Source organism: Saccopteryx bilineata, chromosome 4 (assembly GCF_036850765.1).
Source record: "Saccopteryx bilineata isolate mSacBil1 chromosome 4, mSacBil1_pri_phased_curated, whole genome shotgun sequence".
Classification (NCBI taxonomy): Eukaryota; Metazoa; Chordata; class Mammalia; order Chiroptera; family Emballonuridae; genus Saccopteryx; species Saccopteryx bilineata.
The window spans coordinates 298,371,095-298,397,311 of NC_089493.1; the positions used below are offsets into that span (position 1 = coordinate 298,371,095).

Consider the following 26,217-nt stretch of genomic DNA (forward strand, 5'->3'; position numbering starts at 1 on the left):
GAAAATCTACAGAACATATGTTTAAAGGTTTTATTGATTGGTTTTAGAGAAAGGAACGGGGGTAAGGAGTGGGAAGTATCAACTCCTACTTGCTTCTTGTAAGTGGCTTGACCGAGCCAGCCCAGGCTTTCAAACTGGCCACCTCAGCGTTATTTTCTCAATTATCCACTTTTACTGAGATTAGCTGTGTGAATTAATGATCATGTATCTCACAGGGTATATAGACAAATGTCTGTAATTTGAAAAGTGTATACTTTGAAAAATACAATAGTTTGGGGTACTTTTAATCTACAACTTGGATGCATTTTCTAGGCTGGGAGTACCCATCAATCACTATTTTAATACTCAACTGATTCAAAATAAAATGCTCATTAGTGGTAATGCAAGAATCAGATTCCACCAAGCTAGTAAGTAGAATCGTGCTTTTTAGAATTATGGCTACAAAGTTAACCAGGCAATATGTTTAGACACATTCTTTTTCTTCTGGATGAAGAGAATGGTAACAGCCATGAACATAAATCTTCCTTCAGGAGGTTTATTCCATTACAGATTATGTCCTAAGAGTCCAATGAAGGGCTTGTTTGTTTATTTACTGTTGAGAGAGAGAAGCAGAAGCATCAACACCTAGCTGTGTCACTTCAGTTGTTCATTGATTGCTTCTTAACTGTGCCTTGACTGAGGGCTCCAGCCTAGCCAGTGAGCCCTTGCTCAAGCCAGTGACCTTTGGGCTCGTGGCTGTGATCCCATGCTTAAGTGGCAACCTCAGGGTTTCAAACCAGGACCTCAGTGTCCAGGTCAATTCCCTGTCCACTGTGCCACCACCAGTTGGGAGATTAGATTTTTGATAGAAAAAGGAATTAATTGAATCATCTGCCTTTTATAAATCCTCTAAGATGGTTTAGGCAACATTTAATTCGAGATTCAAATTAGGGGAGAGGAAACAGTGGCTATTTTAAAGTTCTTTTTCCAATTAAAGACACCTGGCAGAAAGCTGTTGCTTGTATTCTGCCACTAAATGAACACAACTGGATTTTAATGCTCTTACAATTCCAGTTCTTCGCTAACAGAGTAATCTGGGTAGAGGCCAAAGCTTAAACCAACTGTGTGTGTGTAAAAGTAAAAAGCAGGCCTTTCTGGATTTGGCACCAGCGCCCCTGGGTGGAGGGTCCCAGGGTCAGGTCCTCGTTTGCAAAGGAAGCCTGAGGGCCAGGTCTGTCAGATGAGCCATCCCTGGCTGTCTGCTCCGCTTCTTGATATACTCCAGAGTCTTCACCTGGGAGGAAGAAGAGGGACCCGTCACCCCTTTCCAGCTCACCCTTCTCTGTCCTTGGAGCCCAAGGCTGCAAGTGAACAGGTCAAGTCTTTGAAGATAAGGGAGGGGAAAAACAAGCCAAATCTTTTTAAATAAAACATCTTAGATTACAAATTGCCCTTAAAATCAGATTTGGATGTGGTCAGGAATGATTGATCTTTTCATATGTGTACTTTTTATTCAGAGGGAATAAACTTTTAATACTGTTATATTTTGTAGAGCAAGGAAGTGGCCCTGCAGAACTGGACCTGGCACCTTTCTAAAAGGGGGGAATGAGGGCTGTTGCTGGCCAGGCGCTGACGCTGCGCTGACACCAGGCAGTGCTCCAGCCCCTGGGCTGTGGTGCCCACCACCCCTGTGCCTCGGGCGTGCGGAGGGGCCCGCGGCAGTGTCTCACCATAGTCCTGGTGTCCGCACAGCCGTGCCGCTGTGCCAGGTGCCACAGGTTGACAGAGAGCTGGTTGAGCCTGTTGTTACGCAGGTCCCCGTGGGCCAGGATACTGTTGAAGAAGGAGAGACCCAACAAGCTCTGGCGCTTCAGGGCCTGAAACAGAACAGAGAGGTCACCGTCTGGCAATGGGCTGGGGCTGGGCCCATGGTGATGCTGGCCTGGGTTCAAATGCTGACCGTGGATCGTCCAGAGGACAAACTGCTGATGTCCCCGAGTCCCTGCTGCTTCATCCGTAGGAAGACTGTAGGACGAGCTCAGAGGACAAGTGAGGACTGAATGAGATGAGGCACGCCAAGCCCTTCGGCTTTGGAGAAGAAATGAAACTATTATTTGTAGATATGATACTGTATAGAGGGAACCCTAAAGTTTCCACTAAACAAACAAACACTATTAGAGCTGATATATGAATTGAGTAAAGAAGCAAGATACAAAATTTATAGCAAAAAGAATAAAATAGCCTGACCAGGCAGTGACGCAGTGGATAGAGCCTCGGACTGGGATGCAGAGGACCCAGGTTCAAGGCCCCGAGATTGCCTGCTTGAGTGTGGGCTCATCTGGTTTGAGCAAAAAGCTCACCAGCTTGGACCCAAGGTCGCTGGCTCAAGCAAGGGGTTACTCAGTCTGCTGAAGGCCCACAGTCAAGGCACATATGAGAAAGCAATAAACAACTAAGGTGTCGCAACAAAAAACTGATGATTGATGCTTCTCATCTCTCTCTCTGTTCCTGCTATCCCTCTCTCTGACTCTCTCTCTGTCCCTGTAAAGAAAAAAAAGAAAAAGAAAATACCTATGAATAAATTTAATCATGGAGGTGAAAGATGTGCTCGGAAAACTATAAGACATAGAAGAAAGAAATTGAAAGAAGACACAAATAAATGGAAGAGTCTACTATGCTCATGGATAAGAATTAACATTAAACTGTCCATTCTACTGAAAGCAATCTATAGATTCAAAGTAATCCCTATCAAAATATCCACAGCATTTTCCACAATACTAGAACAAATAATCCTATAATTTATATAGTCCATATAGCCACAGCAACTTTGAGAAAGAATAATGAAATTGAAAGTATCACTCTACTTGATATCAAACTATACTACAAGACTATAGTAATCAAAACAGCATGGTACTGGTGTGAAAACAGGAACATAGATTGGATAAAAATGGAACAGAATAGACCAGAAATAAACCCATGCCTTTATAGTCAAGTAATATGACAAAGGTGATAACAATATACAATCTTCAATAAATGGTGTTGGGAAAACTGTCCAGAGACATGAAATAAAAAGAGACTACTTATGCCATAGAATAAACTCAAAGTGGATTAAAGACTTAAGTATAAGACATGAAACCATAAAACTCTTAGAAGAAAACAGGCAGTAAACTCTGATGTTGCTCTTAGAATATATTTTTTATGGATATGTCTCCTTGGGCAAGGGAAACAAAAGAAAATATAAATGGGACTACGTCAAACTAAAAAGTTTTTGCACAGCAAAGAAACCATCAACTAAACAAGACAACCTTCTGAATGGAAGAGGATCCTCTCCAATGATATATCCAGAAAGAAGTTCATATCCAAAACTTATAAATAACTCAGATGAACTTAACACCAAAAAGCCCCAGCAATCCATTGAAAAAGGGCAGAGGACCAGAACAAAAATTTTTCTAGAAGTCATCCAGTTTGCCAATAGACATGAAAAGACGTTTAATATCACTCACTAATCATCAGAGAAATGCAAATGAAAACCACAACGAGGTATCACCTCATACCTGTCACAATGGCAATCTATTCACCAATAAATCAACAAGCGTTGATGAGGGTGTGGAGAAAAGGGAACCCTCTTGGACTACTGGTGGGACTGTAAATTGGTGCAACAGTATGGAGGTTCCTCAGAAATATAGAGAACTACCGTATGATGCAGCAGTCCCATATTTGGGAATTTATCCAAAGAAATACAAAACACTAATTCAGAAAGATATATTCACCCCCATGTTCATTGCAGCACTTTCTACAACAGCCAAATATGGAAGCGACCCAAGTGCCCCTCAGTAAACGAGTGGATCAAGAAGAGGTGGTACATACAGAAAATGGAGTATTACTCAGCCATAAAAAAGAATGAATGTTACCACTGTGATAACAAGCGTGGACCTAGAGAGTATTATGTTGAGTAAGATAAATCAGAGAAGGATAATACCATATGATTTCACTTATATGTGGAATCTAAAAATTGAACCAACAAACAGAAAAAGACTCAGGTACAAAGAACGAACAGTTGGGGACCTGGGTGAAAAAAGTGAAGGGACTAAAAAGTACAAAGTCACTGTTGCAGTGTAACCACGGGGTTGCAAAGTAGAGAGTCACTGTTGCAGTGTAGCCATGGGGTTGCAAAGTACAGAGTCACTGTTGCAGTGTAACCATGGGGTTGCAAAGTACAGAGTCACTGTTGCAGTGTAACCACGGGGTTGCAAAGTAGAGAGTCACTGTTGCAGTGTAGCCACGGGGTTGCAAAGTACAGAGTCACTGTTGCAGTGTAACCACGGGGTTGCAAAGTACAGAGTCACTGTTGCAGTGTAACCACGGGGTTGCAAAGTAGAGAGTCACTGTTGCAGTGTAACCACGGGGTTGCAGAGTACAGAGTCACTGTTGCAGTGTAACCACGGGGTTGCAGAGTACAGAGTCACTGTTGCAGTGTAACCACGGGGTTGCAGAGTACAGAGTCACTGTTGCAGTGTAACCACGGGGTTGCAGAGTACAGAGTCACTGTTGCAGTGTAACCACGGGGTTGCAGAGTACAGAGTCACTGTTGCAGTGTAACCACGGGGTTGCAGAGTACAGAGTCACTGTTGCAGTGTAACCACGGGGTTGCAGAGTACAGAGTCACTGTTGCAGTGTAACCACGGGGTTGCAGAGTAGAGTCACTGTTGCAGTGTAACCACGGGGTTGCGAGAGTCACTGTTGCAGTGTAACCACGGGGTTGCAAAGTACAGAGTCACTGTTGCAGTGTAACCACGGGGTTGCAAAGTACAGAGTCACTGTTGCAGTGTAACCACGGGGTTGCGAGAGTCACTGTTGCAGTGTAACCACGGGGTTGCAACTGTTGCAGTGTAACCACGGGGTTGCGAGAGTCACTGTTGCAGTGTAACCACGGGGTTGCAAAGTACAGAGTCACTGTTGCAGTGTAACCACGGGGTTGCAGAGTACAGAGTCACTGTTGCAGTGTAATCACGGGGTTGCAAAGTACAGAGTCACTGTTGCAGTGTAACCACGGGGTTGCAAAGTACAGCACAGGGAATACAGCCAATGTCTCAAGTGTGTGTGGTGTCAGGTGGGTTCCAGACCAAGCATACATTATATAAGTGTGTAATCATTATGCCGTATGCCTGAAACTAATGTTATTTTGTGTTAACTCTAATTGGAATATAAATAAAAAATGTAAGTCTTTCAGTGAAGAAACAACACAATAAGCAGCTTCGAACACAGCTGGGTGAGGGTGGCCAAGAGATCACGAAGAGGCCCAACCGCCCTCACCCGACAGTGTTCGAAGCTGCTTATCCCTAACCTGAGCAGTGGCCTAGCCCAGGGGACAGTCACAGAAGCAGCTGCGTGACTGAGAAGCGTCACTGGCAGCAATGGGCTCAGGCAGCACAGGGCCCGAGCTCACAGGCACAGACTCATGAACTGACCAGCAACTGCCGGCTCTGGGGCCTCCGTTTGATCAGACGGAAGCAGAGATCTGGGCAGAGATCACCTTCTACGCTGGCTGTTGTGGCCACCCGGAGGCCACGGAGGCCCCGCTTCCCGCTTGGCGCAGTAGGAATGGTCTCAGCACAGCGTCTGAACGAGCAAGCAGCTCTGCCAGACCTGAGACAGCCTCTGGGACCCGCCTGTCCCCCACGTCTGCACACAAACATGAAGAGTAAAAACGGAAGCCGTGGTCAGCATGACGAGGGAAGAGAGCTGGGTGCCACCATGTGTCTTAACCACAGGGATGCGTCCTGAGAAACATCCTCAGGCAGTTCTGACCTGCGAACATCAAGGCGCACGTGCACAGACCCGGACGGCCCGCTGCACCCAGGCTCTGCGGCTACAAGCCGGCACTGCCTGCTGCAGGCAGGACAGCACAGTGGTGAGCGCTTACAAATCAACCTATCTGTGTGATGGCCGTGCGACACTGTTACAGCTGAGACGTCACCGTAACAGAACAAATTCCTACCGCCCAGTCTCTGGGGAGCAGGGGTGCACGCCACAGCCACGGACCTGGGAGGCACCTTGCAGGCAGAGGCGGGAGCTGAGGCTCAGCAGGCTGCACACGGTCTACACACGTCACTCGCAGGAAAGCCTCCTTTCCAGAGTGACCGGTGTCCCCCCGCCCTGGACACAGGTGTGTGGAGAGAGCGAGCAGCGAGGGTGCAGAACGGCAGGGGCACCCACCTCCTCCTTGGCCAGGGTCTTCAGATGCTCCAGGATCTGGGCCATCACTGTCTCACACAGCTTGTTGTTCTCAGCCAGAAACTTGGAGTCTCCCCCGTAGAGGCTGTCGTTGGAGTCGACTGAGGGAACAAGCAGAGCAGAGGCGTCACTGGGCGTCCTGGCCGGGGACGGGCAGCCCCAGGTCTCAGTGTCAGCAGGCGGCAGGACATCTCGGTGGGACAAGTGGCAATGGCCAAAATTTCCCACTGGTCTTGGGGCCTTTGGAACCATGGAGAAAATACCTGGCCCTCTGAGCCACTGGAGCCAGAGACCAGGAATGGGAGGGAATGTCTCACCCTCCCTCTAAAATTTAAAAAAAAAAAAGCAAGGAAAAAATCATGGTGACCATCAGAGCAGCAGCCAATCCTGGGTGCTCCTCACGTACCAGGTACTGGGCTGAACACTTTGAGCATGTTCCTGCACGTCCTCAAAACCAGCATGTGAGAGATGCTGTGAACATCTCCCTTTGACAGGGAAACTGAGGCTCAGAGGTAGTCCCACTAGTATCCAAAACTGGGCAGTCCCATCCTGAAGCCTAAAGCTGTTTACCATTACACCCAGCTGCCTGCCCAAACACACCCTCAAACTCCTGCAGACTGACCCTAAACTTCCGTGTGGCCACTAGTGAACTTGCATCCCTTTGAAAGTGTCTCTAGCCTAAAAAGTTTCGCTCTCTCTGCTCAGGCACCTCCTGTGACGACCACTACCTGGACTTCGACCGCTGGCGAGGCCAGCCTGGGTGGGGCCTCCCTTTCCCTCCCCCTCCCTCCTTCCTGTCAGGGACCATCCACAGAGCCTGGGCTCTGGGTGAGGAAGGAGACCACACGCCATGTGGTTCTCACTTGGCTCTGTTCACTTGAGCTGCTTCCACATCAGCACACGCCGACCTGCTGCCCGGTCAGGAAGAGACAGCTGACCAGGTGCCCTCGTGCGGGGACCAGAGTGTCTGTAACTGGTCCCTGTTCTGATGCCTCAGGTGTTTCCCTTCTTCTCTGTCTGGGGTGGGGGCTGTCAGGGCTACCATGAAGTTCAGCCACAACCCTGCCCTGCAGACCACGTGCTTCCCTGCCAGGCCTATGTGAGCTGAACGCCCCATTTCTTGTGACTTGGACGTGGTCGGCACCGTCATTCCAACCTGGAATGAACAGCTCTCAGGAGCCCCTTGCGGGCGGGCCCCCAGGCCGCGTAGAGAAACCCTCGCAGCACCTGCAGCAGGAAGAGGGAAGGGGTGGGTAGCTCTGCTGCTCAGACCTGTCCGAGGCCTAAACTTTGGGCCACGGTCTCGCTGTGGTGACCTCTGATGAACCAGAGGCCATCTCGGGAGGGGCTGGCTGTGCACAGGTGGCCACAAGCACACGGCACTAATCCACTCTGCAGTTTAGGGGCGATTCTGAGGAAATGGGCTCAGGTCAGCTCGTCTGCAGGAACATCCTTTGCTGTGCTCCCCTGGCCCACCCTTTGTGTTAAGATTTTATTTACTGATTTTACAGAGAGGAGGGTGGGGGAGCGAGAAGTATCAACTATTAGTGGCTTCACTTTAGTTCACTGAATGCTTGTTGTATGAGCCTTGACCAGGCAAACCCAGGGTTTCAACCAGCAACCTCGCGTTCTAGTGATGATCCACCCACTGTGCCACCACAGGCCAGTCACTGCCCACCTTTTTACTTTTTTAAAATAAATGTCAAAGCTAGAGAAAAATAGGAGAAACAGTACATTGGAGACCCAGCTCTCCTCTAGAACCACACACACACCCCTGTCAGCGGGGCGCGTCCCTACTGCCCGAGAGTCCAGAGCACAGTAAGTCTCTGTGCTCCAGCACCTGTCTGACCTGTCTGCAGGTGACCAGCTAGGAAGTGTTTGTCTGTGGGGACCCTTCTGGTAAATACTTCCAAGGCTATCTGCTTTGTAATTTTACTCCTCCAACACCAAATTGGCTGGAAAAGGCCCTGGGCCCAGGGGTCTGTCCCCTCTGGCATCTGTCACAACTATCGACCTACTATGCGGAGGACGGCAGTTATTCTTGTAAAAAGCAAAAGACTTTGATTCAGAAATTCAATACCTGATTTTGCAGAGCGACAAAATTGTAGCTACTGAAGGAATTTATCGTGTCTCTGCTAAGGACTAGACTAGTTCCAGACATAAATTCCTAGTCTTTCTCCACTTCGAAATCACCTCTCGTTCAAATTAGCCCAGCACTGGAGAAGAGAGAGGTCTCGGAGCACCCACAGCCTGTCAGCCCCGCTGCAGTTTCTGACCAGAGGGTCCCCAGGTGTGTTAGGGACCCAGTGAGGGACCAGGGCACCCTGGTCCCCACCCTCCCAGGTCTCAGTCCAGTTACGAAATGTGAAACATCGCGATGATGGATGTGACTGTCAGGAGGGGGCAGGGTGGGTCACAGGACCCTGAAATCTGTGGAATTAGCAAGGTCCACACTACGTCCACCAGACAAAGTGAACACCGGGGTCAGGAGCAGGGAAGGAAGCGTCTCCACAAACACCTGGTGGTGACAAGAGGGAGGAAGAGGGACTGAGAATCGGGTGGAAGCTGTTCAGGCCAGAATGCAGAGTGAGCCCGAGTCCTGAAATGATACCCCGACAAACGGTGACTAAAAACTGCCCACGACCTCCTCTGTCTGGCCCTGGGGTCCCAGCCCCAAAGGCTTCAAGGGCCCAGGTGGTGTGAGGGGTGCAGGGCCCCGCTGGCTTCCCAGCGGCAGCCGGGACCGTGCTCCCGCCTGACACTTCGCCTGAGGTCAGCGACAAACCCTCTGTGCACAGAGCTGCTGCCCCCCCACACCCCTCACTCCGCCTGAAAGCAGGCAGTTCTTGCTCCAGCCAATTTCAAAACATCCCCTTCTTCTTAATCTGGAAAAAAGCAGCCAAACCATCCTTCATAAATGCAAAAACTACTTGGCCCCAGTTCTCCAGAAGTCCTAACTGGTGTCATCACTGTCTAAAAGATGCCTAAAATAAGACAGGGATGGGGCCCTGGCCAGGTGGCTCTGTTGGTTGGAGCATCGGCCCGAAGCACAGGAGTTGCTGGTTCGATACCCAGCCAGGGCACATACAGGAATGGACTGACATCCTCTCTCTCTCTCTCTCCTTCTCTCTGGCTAAAATAAAGATTTTTTTAAAAGGGAGGATGGGAAGATGGAACTCCCAATTCCAGGAAAGCCTCTGCAACCCCAGGGTCCTCTCCCATGAAGACAACTGTCCAGTCACAGCTGCATCCAGAGTAAACACGGTGGAGCCAAAAGGAGAAGACCCACCCTCTCATTTTCATCCCTAGAAGTCAGACGACTCGAGTCCTGCCTATCAAACTTAGCCAGACCCTAACTCGCTCTCTGGACCCTGTAATCCGTGTGGCTGTGGGGCTCAGACAGAGGACCAACTGCAGAGCAGAGTGCGAGCTCCTGGCGGGGCCTCCGGCTGACAGACCCACCTCCACGTCTGTGTCCGTCCTCAAAGGTCACTGTTAGGTCCTCACCCTGCTCATCACAAAAGAGGAAACAAAAATGCCAACAAACGCTGGGAAATGTGTCCAGCCTCATTAGCCATCAGAGAAATGCAAATTACACCCATCAGAATTACCCAAAATGACAGACCGACCACGGGAACAAATGGGACCCTCCTTTCACGCCCTGTGGGAGTGTCAACTGGTGTAACCATTTAGAAAAACTGACACAGTATCTAGCAAAGCTGAACATAAATCCTATAAGCCAGCAATTCTGCCCCTAGGAACACACCCATCAGAAATATCCACGAGAACCCCACACTCGGGGATGTTCACAGCAGCACTAACCACAATACCCTAGACCGGAGCAGGACACGCGGACACATGGGCACCGCTGAGAAGGAGTGAGTTCTGGCGGTCAGGCCACAGGACAGGGCACAGCGTGGGAACCGGGGGCCACAGCTCCAACTTAACAGTCTCACTGGCATACACCACGGGAGAGGCCAGGCAGCCACAGGACACTTGCTCAATGAGTTCATTTACATAAATGTCAAACCAGCGAACTGCTTCGTGGTGACAGGAGCTGGGAACAGTGTGCCTGAGGAGAGGAAGGGAGGTGCAGGAGCACTGAGGCACCTGCAGAAAAGGCGATACCGTCTCCTGACCTGGGGGCTGGTACCTGATGTGCTCGCTTTGAGAATTCACTAAGTTTGATGGTTTATGGCATGTGTGTTATGTCATACTTAATTAAAACACTGTTACTTTGTAATCAAGGGTGTGACTTCCACTTCCGCCACTAACCCGCCCTGACACCACATGGCCGGTAAACCAGCTGTCGACCTGATGGCGTGAAAGTGGAGACACAATGCCCGTCCTCACCGCAACGCTGAGAGGGTGAAGGAGAAAGCGGCCCCAGAGCCTGCTGTGGTAGCGGGCACACAGAGGAGCTCAGGCTGTAGGAGCTGCGGTCACCTGCCCTGACAGCCTCCCTAAGTTACATCTCTACTGTCAGCCTCCAAACCCCAGCTAGACAAAGCCCCTGGCAGTTACGGCAGAAGGTCATATCCCTCAGCACAGCCAATTTGTTCCCTGGAACTTCCACACGCAGCTGATTAAACCCTAAAGTATACATTATTGGCCAAAGCACTTTTAACAATAGGGCCTGTGTTTTGAAAACCAGAAGTTGGAACTGAGGGTGTGACAAGCAGAAGGACGCTGGGCCCAGAGGGCAGAGGAGGCATCGCGACCCTCCTGCATCGAGACCCTCCTGCACACGCCCAGGATGCGGGGACGCCATTGCCAAACTCGCAGCAGCAGGAGCAGACTGGCTGGAGGCACGCGGGCCCAGGGCATCTCCTTCCTCCCGATCCGAGCCGGGGTTCCTGAGCCTCAGCACCCAGAGCAGGGCCCGCCTGAGCCTGGCCAGGAACGGGCCTGGGCACCAGCACGCCCGCGTACCCACCACGACGGCACCTCCCAGAGGAGGGAGTCTCTGAACTCCTGTCAGATCGTGGACCTGGGTGTCTGTTAAAGACAGAGACTCTCACGGCTCCTCCTGAGGACTCTAACTCAGATGTGCCAGATGGGGTTCAGGAGTCTGTATTTTTAAGAGTTGCCTCAGGTAATTCTTATACCGGACAAGTTTAGTGAGACCCTGGATGGAAGTTCACTGTAGGTAAGACACAAGGTGGATTAAATAAAAGAAAATGGGAAACATTCTGACTTGACTTTCACGAAGCTCAAGCACCACCCAGACTGGTGGGAGGGGGCTGCCACCTTTGTCAACGTGGTAGAGGTAGGTCTCCTGGCTCATGGCGGACAGCAGGTGCAGCGCACAGGTGTAGACGCGGACTCTGTCGTCACTGTGGTCCTCCCAGGAGTAGTCCTGGATGACGTTGAGGAGCTCTCGAACCAGAAACAGGACCCCGTGTTCAGGGTGATCCTAGTGGAGCCAAAAAAAGATAAATATTCCTAGATGTGAAGCAGGAGGGAAAAAAATCAAGACAGAAACCCAAGTCCTTCCCTTGAGCAGCTGCGGAGAAATCAAAGTACCAGCGACGGTTAAACAGCACAGAGAAAAATGACATCACGAATCCCACACACCAGCACTCTGCGGTCGGGAGATGAGCTGCTGAGAGCCCCCTTTTTGGGTCCCAGAAATGAGAAAGCGAAGTCACCTGTCAGCTTTATGGCCTGTTTCCAAAATTACAACCCTGTTCCTGCACACGGAGCAGCGAGTCCTGTTCGTCCAACCACAGAAATGGATGGCCCGTCTCAGAGGGGGTGAGCAGCAGCACGGACTTCGGGTAAGCCCCCAGATGACCACCGTCACCACGAGGCACTGACTAAAAAATAGCCTCTCTAGGTAGGGCGTTCAACATTAACCGCTAAATTGAGGACTCTCGAGAGAAGAAAAACCTGAGGCTACACAGAACTGAAAAGGAGTGTAGGGATGTGAGTCTGCACCCCACTCAGTTCTGTCCCACGCTCCAGACCCTCCCGACACTGCACGTCCAGCTCCTCCGCCCCAGTTCAGTTGTCACCACGCTCCAGACCCCTCCTGACACTCCACGTCCAGCTCCTCCGCCCCATTCAGTTCTGTCCCATGCTCCAGACCCCTCCCCACACTCCACATCCAGCCCCTCCGCCCCATTCAGTTGTCACCACGCTCCAGACCCCTCCCCACACTCCACGTCCAGCTCTTCCGCCCCATTCAGTTCTGACCACGCTCCAGACCCCTCCCAACACTCCACATCCAGCCCCTCCGCCCCAATTCAGTTCTGTACCACGCTCCAGACCCCTCCCAACACTCCACATCCAGCCCCTCCGCCCCAATTCAGTTCTGTACCACGCTCCAGACCCCTCCCAACACTCCACGTCCAGCCCCTCCGCCCCAATTCAGTTCTGTCCCACGCTCCAGACCCCTCCCGACACTCCACGTCCAGCTCCTCCGCCGTGGCCTCGTGGATCCAGCTGGGACACCTGGCCCTCATTTACTCTAGCCACTGCTCAAGGACTCCGGGGACCAGCTGGACCATTCAGGGTCCTGCAAGGGAACAGGGCACATTCAAAGGGTTAAATGGGGACTGTTTAGTAAAGTGTTACTTACAAAGGGGTGACCAGGATGAAGGGAACTAGGGAGGCACCCAAGCCTGGAGCAGCAGGAAGCCATCACCACCCAGGGCGGAAAGCACACTGGGAGCAGTGTTCCCGGGGACCTGCAGCGGAGGAAGCAGCCTGCAGAGCTGTGGCCTCGGGCAAGAACCAAGCCATCGCCACGCCGTGGCTCTGAGACTGTGCCTACTCTAGCCGCGGTGCCTCCTGCCCTCCAGGCCACGGCCAGTACCACCTGCTGGCAGGGTGAGCCGGAAGCCAGAAGGAAGTGCAGGGGACGGGAGGCCAGCCTCCCAGAGGGGTCAGACGGGAGGACACTATGGGGCAGCTCATGTGCCAAGGATGTTCTGGCCTCTGGCCCTACAGTTCCTTCCTCTGGAATCCATACTTGCCAGACTCACTCCATGCTGGCCTCTAGATCTCACTCACAAGTTAGCTCCTCAGTGAGGTTCCCTACTCACCACAGCCCTGCATCCCCCTTCATCTGTCTTTATCCCAAATCATCCTGTCTTTTTTAAGAAAGAAGTTCTTACCATCTGAAGCCATCTTCTTTATTCCTTCAGTGAACTACCCAATGACATTTCCTGGTTTACCTGTTTTTCTCTTCATTCTATCTATTTAACGGCCAGGAGGACAGAGACATTATCTGTGACGTTTGCCAATAGTACACTTCCAGAACTGCCCAGGGAACCACTGTGAACGGTACCCTGGGCCTGGTTCCTGGGATAGTGTCGGGCACACAGCATGTTATCTGTCACGTTTGCCAATAATACACTTCCAGGACTGCCCAGGGAACCACTGTGAACGGTACCCTAGGCCTGGTTCCTGGGGTAGTGTCGGGCACACAGCAGACACTCGGTAAACAATGCTGAATGGATTACATTTTTGAGTACCTTCTACATGCCAGGAACTGAAGTGGCTGTAAGAACAAGTAATAGCTAACTTTTACGGTAGCTATCACAGCGACCATAGCTTTTCTGTGTCCTAGGAAGGTGCTATTATGACACCAGTCCCCGCCACCCCCCGCCAATTCACAGGTGGGAACGGGCCACAGAGAGGTTTAAGGAGCCCAACGTCACATTGATGGAACATAGAAAACCAGGGTTTGAATGCCGGCAGTCAGTCTCCAGAGAGGACATTCCTAACAAGCAATACTCTACTAACACGGCCTGTTTACAGAGGAGCTGGGCGTGTCTGGCTGAATGGAGCTGGCTCACTGGGGAGGCAGTTATTTGGAACACAGGCCGGGGGTGTGAGTAGTGCTACGAGGTGGGTGTGCAAGTGCTTGAGCACACTCAGCAGGGACACTTCCCATGGGCGAGAATGAGGGGGGAGGGGTCAGACAGTTTGCTCAGCTCTTAACCTCTACAGGAACTGCTGTTGCAGAATTGGCGAGAAAAGCCCTGGCCGGTTGGCTCAGCGGTAGAGCGTCGGCCTAGCGTGCGGAAGACCCGGGTTCAATTTCCGGCCAGGGCACACAGGAGAAGCGCCCATTTGCTTCTCCACCCCTCCGCCGTGCTTTCCCTCTCTGTCTCTCTCTTCCCCTCCCGCAGCCAAGGCTCCATTGGAGCAAAGATGGCCCGGGCGCTGGGGATGGCTCTGTGGCCTCTGCCCCAGGCGCTAGAGTGGCTCTGGTCGCAACATGGCGACGCCCAGGATGGGCAGAGCATCGCCCCCTGGTGGGCAGAGCGTGGCCCCTGGTGGGCGTGCCGGGTGGATCCCGGTTGGGCGCATGCGGGAGTCTGTCTGACTGTCTCTCCCTGTTTCCAGCTTCAGAAAAATGAAAAATGAAAAAAAAAAAAAAGAATTGGCGAGAAAGAGGACACATGACTTCAAGAGTCTGAAGGCCCGAACTCTGTGCATCAGAACTGCCCGGCCGTGGTCTACCCTCTCTGCTGACGGCGGCCAATGCAGCTTACGGCTGCCTTTCTTTGCTGACAGCCGTTTCCAGCAAGGCTATTTTTTTCTGCTGTGTGGTTGTTCAAAAATAAATTTTACTTAACGGTCCACCTCGGAAAGAGACAACAGTCTGAATGACCAATTAGTTTCAACACAAACTGCCGTAATTATTGAGGGACACCATTCAACACGCCTTCAACATGGTGGATGAAAAGGAATGAAGACAAAAAGAACCAGGGTCCCTGCACGGCTGCCTCTTGGACAAGCAGACGGTGCTACAAACAGGCTCCCCGGGGGCACCTGGGAGGGACTCAAACCTCCCTCCACGCTGCACAGATGGGGCCTGGCTTCCACTATGAGCAATGCCCCTCGAGTCCCTAGGATGTGGGAATACTTCTATTAAATGTCCTTTCTGAGAAGAAATGACGCCCTGGAATTGACAAACTTCCCAGGAGAGCTCAGATGAGAGGCAGAGGAGCCAGTGCTGAGCGGACATCCTGGCTTAGAATTCTGTCTTGACCACTAACAGGCTGGTGACCCTGGGGAGTCAGGTCACCTCTCCATGCCAGGGTCTGCTTATGAGAAACGAGGGTGATGCCAGGCTGGTCTGTGAGTATCTGTGAGCTGGCTGGCCCGTTATACGAGGTATGTAAGTGTTGGTTAAATAAATAATAAAGTCCTTTAGAGAAGGAGCCAGAACAGTGAGGGGGGGCTGTCAGGGAAGGAGCAGAGACACGGCAGCAGGGGCGTGTCCGAGGGCCTGGGATCAGCTTCCTGTCCATGGAGCGACCTGACCTGTGGAACTGCCCCTCCGTCTCCCAGTTCGAGCCCTGGGGTCCCCCTGGCACCCATCGTCACAGCTCTCTCCTGTCCCTCGGGGACACAGCACCCCTCCCCTCCTCAGGGCCCTGAGCCGTGCTCGTCCCTCCTCCCAGAATGCCTCCCCTTCCCTCGGGCTCAGTTCACTGTCAGCCTTCCTGTGGGTCTCAGCTCACTGGCACGTTCTCAGGGAACAGCCCTGACCCACTGCCGTTCAGACCGGAGGCGGTGACAGGTCCAATAGCTCTTCATAGCACTTTTCACAATTGCAGCCATTATGAATTTATTTTGAGTAAAAGGACACGTTTCTCTTACTCACTCCTCAGCTCCCAGATCAACAAGTGTCTGGGACAGATGGAATGAGGGAAGCACAGGACCTGGACGTCATTTTATGCTTGAGGTTGGACCTTCTCACAAGGAGGAGGAGAAGAAGGGACACTTCCCTGCTGTCCCCCAGGTGGTCAGTGCCAGGAAGTGGATGATTAAGAACATCTCCATTTCCTACAAATTTCAACTGAATCAAAATTAGGCCCCTGAAGCAATAACACTGAACTTGTCCAATCATTACTTTCCTTGTCCTACCCAATGTTGTTAAAAGAAATGCATTCGTTCAATCACACAGAGAAGGTTGTTCTAGAGTCCACCAGAGAGGCTAACCGCCCGCCACTAACACCAAGGCAGAACGCTTCAGAAAGCTCCGGAAGCGACCCTGCCGGCTGCGGAGAGGGCTGTCTGGGAGGGTGTGCACCTGCATTTGCAAATACAAACAGAGCAGCCAGGGACTCGTTCCATTTCGGCTCAAATGGCTTCAATTTTTTTCTCAACCAATACAATGAGTAAAAGCTTTTTAAACCCCTCCTTCTAAAGCTTTGTACAACAATGTAGGGGGAATGGAAAATGGTGCAGCCACTACGGAAAACAGTGACGGAGCTTCCTCACTAAACTGAAATAGAAGTGCCTCACAACCGAGCAATCTCACCTCTAAGGCTTCAAAATAATTGAAATCAGATCGCAAAAAGGTATTACCTCTCCATGTTCATTACTGTACTATTCATAATCACCAAGATGTGGAAACCTAAATGTCCATTAATAGACAAATGGATAAAGAAAATATGTAGCCTGACCAGGTGGTGGTGCAGTGGATAGAGCGTCAGACTGGGACGCAGAGGACCCAGGTTTGAAACCCCAAGCTCATCAGCTTGAGTGTGGGCTCATCTGGTTTGAGCAAGGCTCATCAGATTGGACCCAAGGTCGCTGGCTCGAGCAAGGGGTTACTCGGTCTGCTGAAGGCCCGCAGTCAAGGCACATATGAGAAAGCAATCAATGAACAACTAAGGTGCCGCAACAAAAAATTGATGCTTCTCATCTCTCTCCCTTCCTGTCTCCCTGTTCCTACCTGTCCCTCTCTCTGTCTCCATCACACAAGAAAAGAAGAAAATGCGTAATATACTGGAACCCTACGCACCCTCACAGGGAGACTGCTGTCACATGCGGCAGACGGCACGAAGGAACCCTGACATCAGGCTGAGTGGAATAAGCCAAACACAGAAAGACAGAAACCACAGGATCCCACTTACACAAAGCATGTGAAACAGTAACTTCACTAAGTAAAGAGTGTGACAGGTGGCCACGGGCGGGCAGGGAGGAGGAATGGGGAGTTTGTTCTTGCTGAGATCCGCAGTACGACCCTGCACACGGGCCCCGCTGGGCCTCGGAGCCCACTCGGCACTCGGCCTGCGGCAGGCTGCGCCTCTCCAGCACCCACAAAGCCTGTCGGCAGTCAGGAGCGCTGCGTCACAGAGGAGAGACTTGGGGTGCTAAGGCCTGAGTAAGTCAAGCACACTGCCGACGCTTCTCAGGTTCTGCAGGACAGGCTCTGGAGCAGCAATGACCTGAGTTCGAATCCCAGCTCTGTGCCTGTCAGCGGTGACCTCGGCAAGCTGCACGCCCACTCCTTTCCCGTGAGTGGGAAAGGTTCAATGACTCCCTCCTTGCAGGGCCTGGGGAGGGTTCCTAGAACTGGATATTGACAAAGGGCTTCAGTGAAGCACAGCTGAAAATCTGCATATAACTGACTCCCCTAAAGCAGCCCCTCAGTATCCCCAGGGTACTACTGGTTTCCAGGGTCCCCGAGGATGCAAACATCCGTGGATGCTCAAGTCCCTTATAACAAAGCATGCAGTTGGCCCTCTGCACCCACAACTTCCCAACAGCAGATCAAAACAGTTGTTGATCCACAGGCGGCCGACTCGGTGGATGTAAAACCTAGACATACAGAGGGCCAACTCTGTGTTTACTGAGGACGATCCATGGATTAGTGCACCCTGGAAGTTCAAACCCCATGTTGTTCAAGAGTCAGCTGTAGTAAGAAGTCACGAAATGTAGCTGTTCTTCTCACAATCTCTAGTAAACCCCAGCAAAAGGATACACTGACAGTAGGAGCCAGAAAATCTGCTGAGACCGGGGGGCGTTTCCATGATTGCCAGGAAGGCAACAGAAATGGGTGTCCTGAGTCCGGAGGTGCCCAGGGAACTGGAGAAAGTGTGCAGGCCCCCAACTCCCCCAGCTGGGCCAGCTGCTCACCAGCTGTGGCCAAATGGCCAGGTCAAGGAATGCAGGCACCCCATGGCAGGAGGAACCAATAATCTGGGTATTTCTGGGACCCACCAATTTTTAAATATGGGTAATTTGTCCAAATATTTTCCATGGTTATGTGGCCACAGGCTGGATTTTACCCCACTGGTCACCAGTCTGTGACCTGGACAGAACGGGTTCACAAAATGCTTTCGTATCTATCACTGGTCAACCCACAGAGCAGCCTGCCAGGTGGGCATTTGATGACACTTTAGAAAGGTGACAACTGAGGCTCTGAGGAGCCATAAGGCCTTGAAGTCACTGGGTCAGGACCAAATGCAAGTCTCTGACTCTAGCACAAGGCTCTCGCCAGGGGTCAGGATTTTTAACACAAAGAAAACTTTATACGCAGAAGGAAACACCTCACAAAAATGTCAATCAATGAGCAATGACATTCATCAACTTCCTCCTTAGAAATCCTGATTTCTTTTGTCCCCTCACTTGTTAAACAACGAGACTATCCAAAAAGAGAGGAACTGGTTATAAAGTATCAGAGGAGAGCTGAAACACGCAGAGTGGAGCCCAGCTTCCCGTCGTCCCTCCAGAAACCCTGGGATCTGAAGGAGGGGGGCGTCCCTCCAGAAACCCTGGGATCTGAAGGGGGGGGGGGCGTTGTGTGCGCTGAGTCACCTTCGTCTCAGCTTCACTGACATGTGTTTCATGTATCCAACAATCCACTGAAAATGCACAAGTCAGTGGTTGTTAGTACATTCACAGAGTTGTGCATATAACTGACTCCCCAAAACAGTCATTTTTTAGAACATTTCCATCACCCCGAAAGGTACATGGGAGCGGAGTTACTTTCATGGCCCAAGTCCAAAGGGGTGTTTCTCAAAGTGTGATCCTAGGACCACCGACACATCCAGTGATGAGGGAGCTGTCAGAACTGCTGGTTCGGAGACACTGGGAGAGGCCCCGACTCTATGTTTTAACAAGTATCCCTGAGTGCTCCGTACATTTGGCTCCGCCAAGAGCCAACCCACTCTATGCCTGGCCCTGTCTCGGCCCATGAGGTTGACGGGCTCCCCAGAATACTATGCAGATAATAAAATACATAGGACTACAAAGAAAACAAGTTACACTAAAGTACAGTTATCAAAACTCTTTTCCAGTGTATCTGTTATACTGTAATCTATGACAACTTGGTGAGTACATTTAAAAAACAGAACTAATACAGGACTAATAACTCCTGTGCTTTTTAGGGAAGGAAGCACATAAACAATCTTCTGAAATGTCTTTCATATCTGGAGTGTGACAGGAATATACTGGTGTTTCTGTTGCTGAGAATCCCAGCGACTACAATGAACACTGGACAGGTGCCTATAATTCATAATGGAGCTATAGATGCCATTTTTTTTACCATCTAAATTTATGGCCACCCTGCCAGACCCCCCAGGCAGTAGCTGGACCCTCACTTAAGAGCCCTGGTAGGGTGAGGGACCTTGTGCTTGCCCTGGGGGTGGCCCTGCTTCCTCCCAGCCCAAGCCTGACCGCTCATCTCTCATAATCCACACGGAACCCCAGCACCCTTCCAACAATGTCCCTGGACCTGCATGGGTGTGGTCTGCTGTCTAGTACCTGCCAGGAAAAACACATCTCCCTCCTTCTGTACCGTGTTACTATGCACCAGTCACTCTTGTCTCCATGTACGTGTGTTTACTCATTTCATCCTCAGCAACTCTCAGATGTAGAAACTACTGTTATTTCTATCTCACAGGTGAAGACACTGCAGTCTGGTAACATAATTACCCAAGACGGTGGCAGCGTGGGCAAGAGGGGGACCTGGCAACCCATCCTGAGCATCTTGTTCCGATGCCTGAGGCCCCTACTTCACTAAGTGACACCCCCTTGACTATATAGAGCCATTCAGGACCCAGAATGAATGAAAAATGCATTGAGAAATTCAAGTATCTCACTAAAAACCACACAGACAGAACATGCCTGCATTTTTAAGGCTAAGAATGCTATAAAGAAGGTCAAAGGAAACATCACCTCCAGCCCCTCTGGGGAGACGTACCGGAACTATTAATAAAGTAGAAAAGAAGTTGCACAGGAACTCCAGAAGGAATGATTCTGACGGTCGCATCTTTCCATCGATGTTGATCATCTTTGGGACTTCGGGAATGAGGCTTATGGCGGCTTTGAAAAAGGCATCGGCTGTAAGACAAAAGGAAAATCCAGGCATGAAAACCCTGACACGGCCTGGAGACTAGTCCTCAGAGCCTCACGGAAGTCAGGCCACGCTGAGGGCCCTGTGGCGAAAGGAGAAGTGAGGCTCCAGCCATGAAGACTCGAACCCTTGACCCCCTGGGGAGGACACCCCGCACATACACAGCTCCCGATGTGATTCCTCGAACCCCTGACCCCCTGGGGAGGACGCCCCGCACACGCACAGCTATCGACACTATTCCCCGAACCCCTGACCCTCTGGGGAGGACACCCCGCACACGCACAGCTCCCGACGCTATTCCTCGAACCCCTGACCCCCTGGGGAGGACACCCCGCACACGCACAGCTCCCGACGCTATTCCTCACTCAGCCTCTCCACACTTCAGGATTCAAGGTCTCTGGGCACCTCCCCTTGCATGCATTCTTCTCAAAAGAATTCATTTTAAAAGCTCTCCCCCTGTGCTCATGGGTCTTTTCCAGCCGCTGTAAATAACTCCGGGGCCAGTCTCCCCCAGCTCGCCCACCTGACAAGCCCCACTGCTATTTTGTATACGGAGACTGCACACAATGACCTGAACAACAGGGTTCCATCTTCTCAGAGACGAAATGAAACAAAACAGAACACTAAGCTGGACTACTGTCAGAAAGTTGCAAAAATGCTCTGACTTAAGATGAAGGCTACGCATTCTTTATAAGAGCAGAACACTGGAAAGAGTCCAAATCACTTTCAGTATGAATTTGTGGGAAAATGGAGGTGGGATGGGAAAATAATTTACAACACTTCTAATAAGTCACAAAAGAAAGAAACAGAACAGCAAACAGCCGTTACAAAGAATGGGGTGGATCTGCAGGGATGGCCGTGAGTGAAGGGGACGGCTGGGGAGGCGGTCCCAGACTCACTCATCAGTGAAGACACGAACAGGAAAACACCGCGGAGGCCTCAATGCCGCTTCCAGCGGAGGACACGGTGTGTACATGTAAGAATATAGATGGGGAGCGCAGAAGAGTCAGAGAGCGTATGAAACCGAATGGATGTTTTAGTGGATACATAGAAGGAAAAAATCAAGAAAAAGATCTAAGCTGGGAACAGTAGGGGTTTTTGGAGGGGAAGAGAGGAGATTACTAGAGACTTTGGGGGGGGGACTTTGTTTTGAAGTTCTACATTACTTTATTAGATTTTTTCAATTGAGTATACACTATTTTTGTAATAAAAATCATTCAAATGTAAAATAACTGTTATTTTCAAAAGGATAGGGACAATTGACCCAAATGCCTGCCATACATAATAAAATAAACTCGGATTAAACCGTGACCTGTGGGAGTAAGTTCGTTCTTTCCTGTCCTTGGCACTGTCACTACAGAATATTACATAGTACATGAATCCCAAGAGAGAAATACAGAAGCAATAACCCGCCTTTGTAGACGGCATGGTGCTCCTGCACCAGGTCAGTGCTAACGGCTTTACTACTCGTCAGTCATAAACCCCAGAGTTAAACAGGACCCCAGAATAATCCTCAGCCCGCCCAGAGAGACCTTCAGCCACCCCCCGCCTGCCCGTCCAGGCCACGCAGAGGGGCAGCTCCCAGACCAGAGAGCTAGGAGGGGAACACCAGGCCAGGGCTGAGTCCCGGCTCCTTGCCGTGTCCTCCTCGGCTTTCTCACCCGGGCGTGGGGCGCCCACACCAGGCCGGCCTCCGTGGCTGTCAGGGGCACAAATGGTCAAAATGTGCACAGGGCTGCCATGTAACAGATGCTCCATAAATGACTCCAGGATTTCCTTTAGTCGCTGAGTTACGGTGGACCGGTACCGGCTGCTGACCTACACTGCCCCAGGTGACAAGAACACCTGCTGCCAATGCGGTCACCCTCTGCCAGAGGACATTCTTTGGCTCAAGTGAGAAGCAGGTCTGAGTGCCAGGAGGCTTATGCCCCGGAAGCAGCTCTTGGCCAATGACAGACGGGAGCACAGGGAACGTAACCATCTTCCCTGCTCCTCAGGTGGGGACACTGAAGTCACTAAACACTCCCTCCCAGAAGTCCCCTGGGAAAGGACCCGGCTGCTCCCAGTAACTTGCCCCCCAGCGTGCCCTGTCTGCTCCCTCCCCTCCCACCTCCCATCTCCTACCCTCTCCCTGTCTGCTCCCTTCCCTCCCACTCTAACACTAGCAGGGTCACCTCCCAACAAGCCACCCATAGCTGGCACTGAAAGGCGTCTTGAGCAGAATTTTCATTCCTGGCAGCAAGCTGTGTAGACGGTATCGTTTTGTCCTTACTAGATTCTACCCGTGTCTTTCTGGGGTTTCAAATAAACAAACGCCAACCTGCTGTGATACAGCAGTCCTGAGGTCTGTAATTCGAGGTACACTTAGCCCTGATGTCTGAGCTGCCGGGACTGGCCTGGCTGAGATAAATGTAAGCTGGTCCTCACTTCGTAATCTGTCCTACTCTGTGTCCGATGTGCTTCTTACTAAAGAAACAAGTTTAAAACTTGTCATTTATTGATAACTTTCTTTCCCACTTAAGAAATCTTTCTTTCTCTACACACCCTGCCACATACCACCTGTGGAGTCAGCTCTCCAAAGCAGCCAGGGGTGCGGGGTGGGCCGACGGGCTTACCTTGGGAGAGACACTGATTGGCCAGGGCCACCTGCCCGGAGTGCAGGTAGAGGTTGAGGCGTGTGAAGATGCCCCCCAGGGAGGGGATGGTGATGAAGCAGTAGGCAACGCAGGCCTGAGAGAGGGGAGAGACCCAGGTCACCTGGCCGTGTCCTCACGGCAGATCAGCTCTCCTGCTTTCCTCTGTCTTTTCAAGCAAAAACACTCAAAACAACGTCCCCATCCTGAGCCCTACTTCCCTCCTCCTGCGTCTGTATCTGCCTCTGGGAGGAGAGAGGCGAGGAGAGTGACGGTGCACGAGAAACAAATCCTTACCCGTCACGGAAGGGAGTGAACAGGTATCATCTACTATTGATAAAGGGAGTGAACAGGTACCATCTACTATTGATACACTGAAAGGCAGCTGTTAAGCCAGCACTCTGTAAGTGGAGGCGACCAGGAGCGGCTGCCGTCTGAGGAGACTGGGGGAGCTGAGAGGCGGGTCTCCCCGCTGCTGGCTGCTCGGGACTTTACTGTAGAGAATGTGGACTGTGTTGCTTTGGTACCATTTTGAGCAACACACTCAAGAAGCTAAAATTTTATTTCAAAGTTGGGAAATAAAATCAATAGGGGGAAAAAAGGTATTAGACCTTCCCGATACCGGTACAACTACAGATAACTGAAATCCATCCCTCAATCACCTCACCAGAATGTGTATCAAAATTCAGGTTCCTCTGATCATTCCTTTCAGAAACACTAAGAAAACTGGTCAGTCCTCAGACATGCAAGGAAACATTTCTCTGGACCATCCATGACCACAGTCTATGCGTCTTCTCTGGAACGTACCCGCACGAAGGCAGCTGTTTTCCTGGAGTGATTCCCCTTCATCACTTTTCTTGTTTCCATGGCCAATCGGTTCACACACTGTATTTGTTAATAAGCAAAACAGAAAGGGCCGTGAAATGATGGCTGACTCATGTCTTCCACAGACACCAGAACACTAGCTGCACACAACCCAGTGACAACCAGCTGAGTGGGAGGAACACCGGTCAGCACTGAACCCTGAAACACTGGCGGTCGTCAGGCCTGAGTCAGTCCGGGCTCGAGCAAACAAACCCACGAGGGCAGAAGGAACGGTGCTCACCGAGGAAGGCTGTGCCTATCCACCGGCATTGTAAACGACCATATTCTGGTTTACCGGACAGCTAGGATTCACTTACTCTATTTCTAGAAAGTCCACAATCTAAGCTTAAGATCTTAAAGACCTTAAGAAAATTCCCCAAATCTGAGAGTAAACCACTGAATCCAGCTTTGCCATACTAACAAAAACTGTGAGAAAGGTAGTAATACACAACACACCGGGGGCTGTGCGGGGGGCTGTGCGAGGAGCTGCACGTCTACCTCATTTAATCCGCTCGACCTACGGGGCTGGTACTGATGCCTCCACCTCCCTCGTCTCAGAGACGAAGTCTACATTCAGGTCTTAAGTTTAGTAACGTTCCTAACCTGGTAATCAGCAAACAAATATACATAAAAAAGCTATTCTCCTTGAATTTACACCAGGCAATTAAAGAGCCCTAGGCAATCTTTCCACAGATATGAAAAGTTTAGATCTATGATTCCCAAACTGTGTTCTGTGAAACCTCAGGGTATAAGGAAAACTCACAGGAAAAAAAATTTTTTAAGGAAAAACACAGTAATGCTCAACTGCTGAGGACTGAGCAAAGCCCTGGGGAGGGGGGCAGCCTCAGATTCAGCACTGGACTACACTCACTGCTTGACCCGAGGTCACTGGGCTGCCCTCACTGCTTGACCCGAGGTCACTGGGCTGCCCTCACTGCTTGACCCGAGGTCACTGGACTGTCCTCGCTGCTTGACCCAAGGTCACTGGGCTGCCCTCACTGCTTGACCCGAGGTCACTGGACTGCCCTCACTGCTTGACCCGAGGTCACTGGACTGTCCTCACTGCTTGACCTGAGGTCACTAGACTACACTCACTGCTTGACCCGAGGTCACTGGACTGTCCTCGCTGCTTGACCCGAGGTCACTGGGCTGCCCTCACTGCTTGACCCGAGGTCACTGGACTGTCCTCACTGCTTGACCCGAGGTCACTGGACTGCCCTCGCTGCTTGCCCTGAGGTCATATCTTTGGTGAACTGGGTTTTTGGCAACCGCTGTGATAAAAAGCAAGTGCTGTGCAAAAATCAATGGGAAAAACAAATTAAGGTGTGAGAAGTTGTGCAGTGCCCAATGAGTACCCAACACACTTCACTAGAAAGAAATTATGGTCAGTTAAGAATGAAATAAGTATCTACTATTTTTCTTTCAATTTATGTATATTGTTTTAAAGGGCTATCAAGTTGTTGGGGCATGAATACTTAAGTTGTTTGAGCCTAGCCTCTTAATAAACAGAGATGGTATTTCTTTTGACCTGGGGTCACCATGAAAAGTTCCTGAAGAGAGCCCTGATCTGAGGAAGCTGGGACTCTGGTTGGGCAACAAGGCACTCCAGGTTAGGACTTCTGCAACTAAATTATCAGTGCTCCTCACCTAACTCTGCTGTTGGCATGCAGGAATGAGAAGCAAATCTCAGAGAAAAAGAAGTCAATTAAAACCATTGAAAGACTTCAGCAAAGGTGCAGATTTTACTGACCTTTGAGAAAACTTTTCATACCCAGAACAGGAGCAACATGAAGTGAGAAGAATCCCAGGTTGAAATTGGTGCCTGGCAGTAAGTATTCTCTGAGAACAAACAAATGAATGAAAAGCCTTACGTGAATCAACTGCACAAGAACAGGTTCCAGGTTGCAGAACATCGACCTGGCCTCAACGTAAAAACTCAGCTGTTGTTCAAAATCACGACCAAAGGAAACCTGGGGTCAAGGAAAGAGATGTGACGATGTTACTTCTAGGCAACTGCGAGCACACAATTGAAAAGGGTTTTTACTTTTTTATTTTACCAATGAGTTGACGTGGAGAAGGCAGGGAGGGGGAGGAGGAGAGGGGGAGAGAGAGAGGGGGAGAGAGGGAGAGAGAGAGGAGGAGCGAGAGAGAGGGAGAGAGAGAGGGAGAGAGAGAGAGAGGAAGAGAGAGAGAGAGGAAAAGAGAGAGAGAGGGAGAGGGGGGAGGGGGGAGAGGGAAGGGGAGGGAGGGGGAGAGAGAGAGAGGGAGAGAAGTGTGAACTCCTTATTCCACTTAGTTGTTCCATTTAGTTGTGCATTCACTGATTGCTTCTCATATGAGCCATGACTGGGAATTGAACCCACGACCTCGGTACATCAGGATGACGCTCTACCCACT

The 26,217-nt window shown here is 50.8% G+C and overlaps 1 protein-coding gene across 1 annotated transcript in view; it reads right to left on the minus strand.

The window, feature by feature from the left end:
- Nucleotides 1-515: 515 nt before the first annotated feature.
- Nucleotides 516-26,217, minus strand: part of VPS35L (VPS35 endosomal protein sorting factor like) — a 98,929-nt gene continuing 73,227 nt past the window's right edge. The window contains exons 24-31 of the mRNA XM_066275960.1: nucleotides 25,692-25,790; nucleotides 23,764-23,841; nucleotides 22,939-23,053; nucleotides 20,171-20,310; nucleotides 11,464-11,629; nucleotides 6,196-6,314; nucleotides 1,710-1,856; nucleotides 516-1,273 (exon numbers count right to left, since the gene is read on the minus strand). Of these exons, the coding sequence (XP_066132057.1) occupies nucleotides 1,175-1,273; nucleotides 1,710-1,856; nucleotides 6,196-6,314; nucleotides 11,464-11,629; nucleotides 20,171-20,310; nucleotides 22,939-23,053; nucleotides 23,764-23,841; nucleotides 25,692-25,790 (963 nt within the window). The 3' untranslated portion in view covers nucleotides 516-1,174. The remainder of the gene's footprint in view (nucleotides 1,274-1,709; nucleotides 1,857-6,195; nucleotides 6,315-11,463; nucleotides 11,630-20,170; nucleotides 20,311-22,938; nucleotides 23,054-23,763; nucleotides 23,842-25,691; nucleotides 25,791-26,217) is intronic.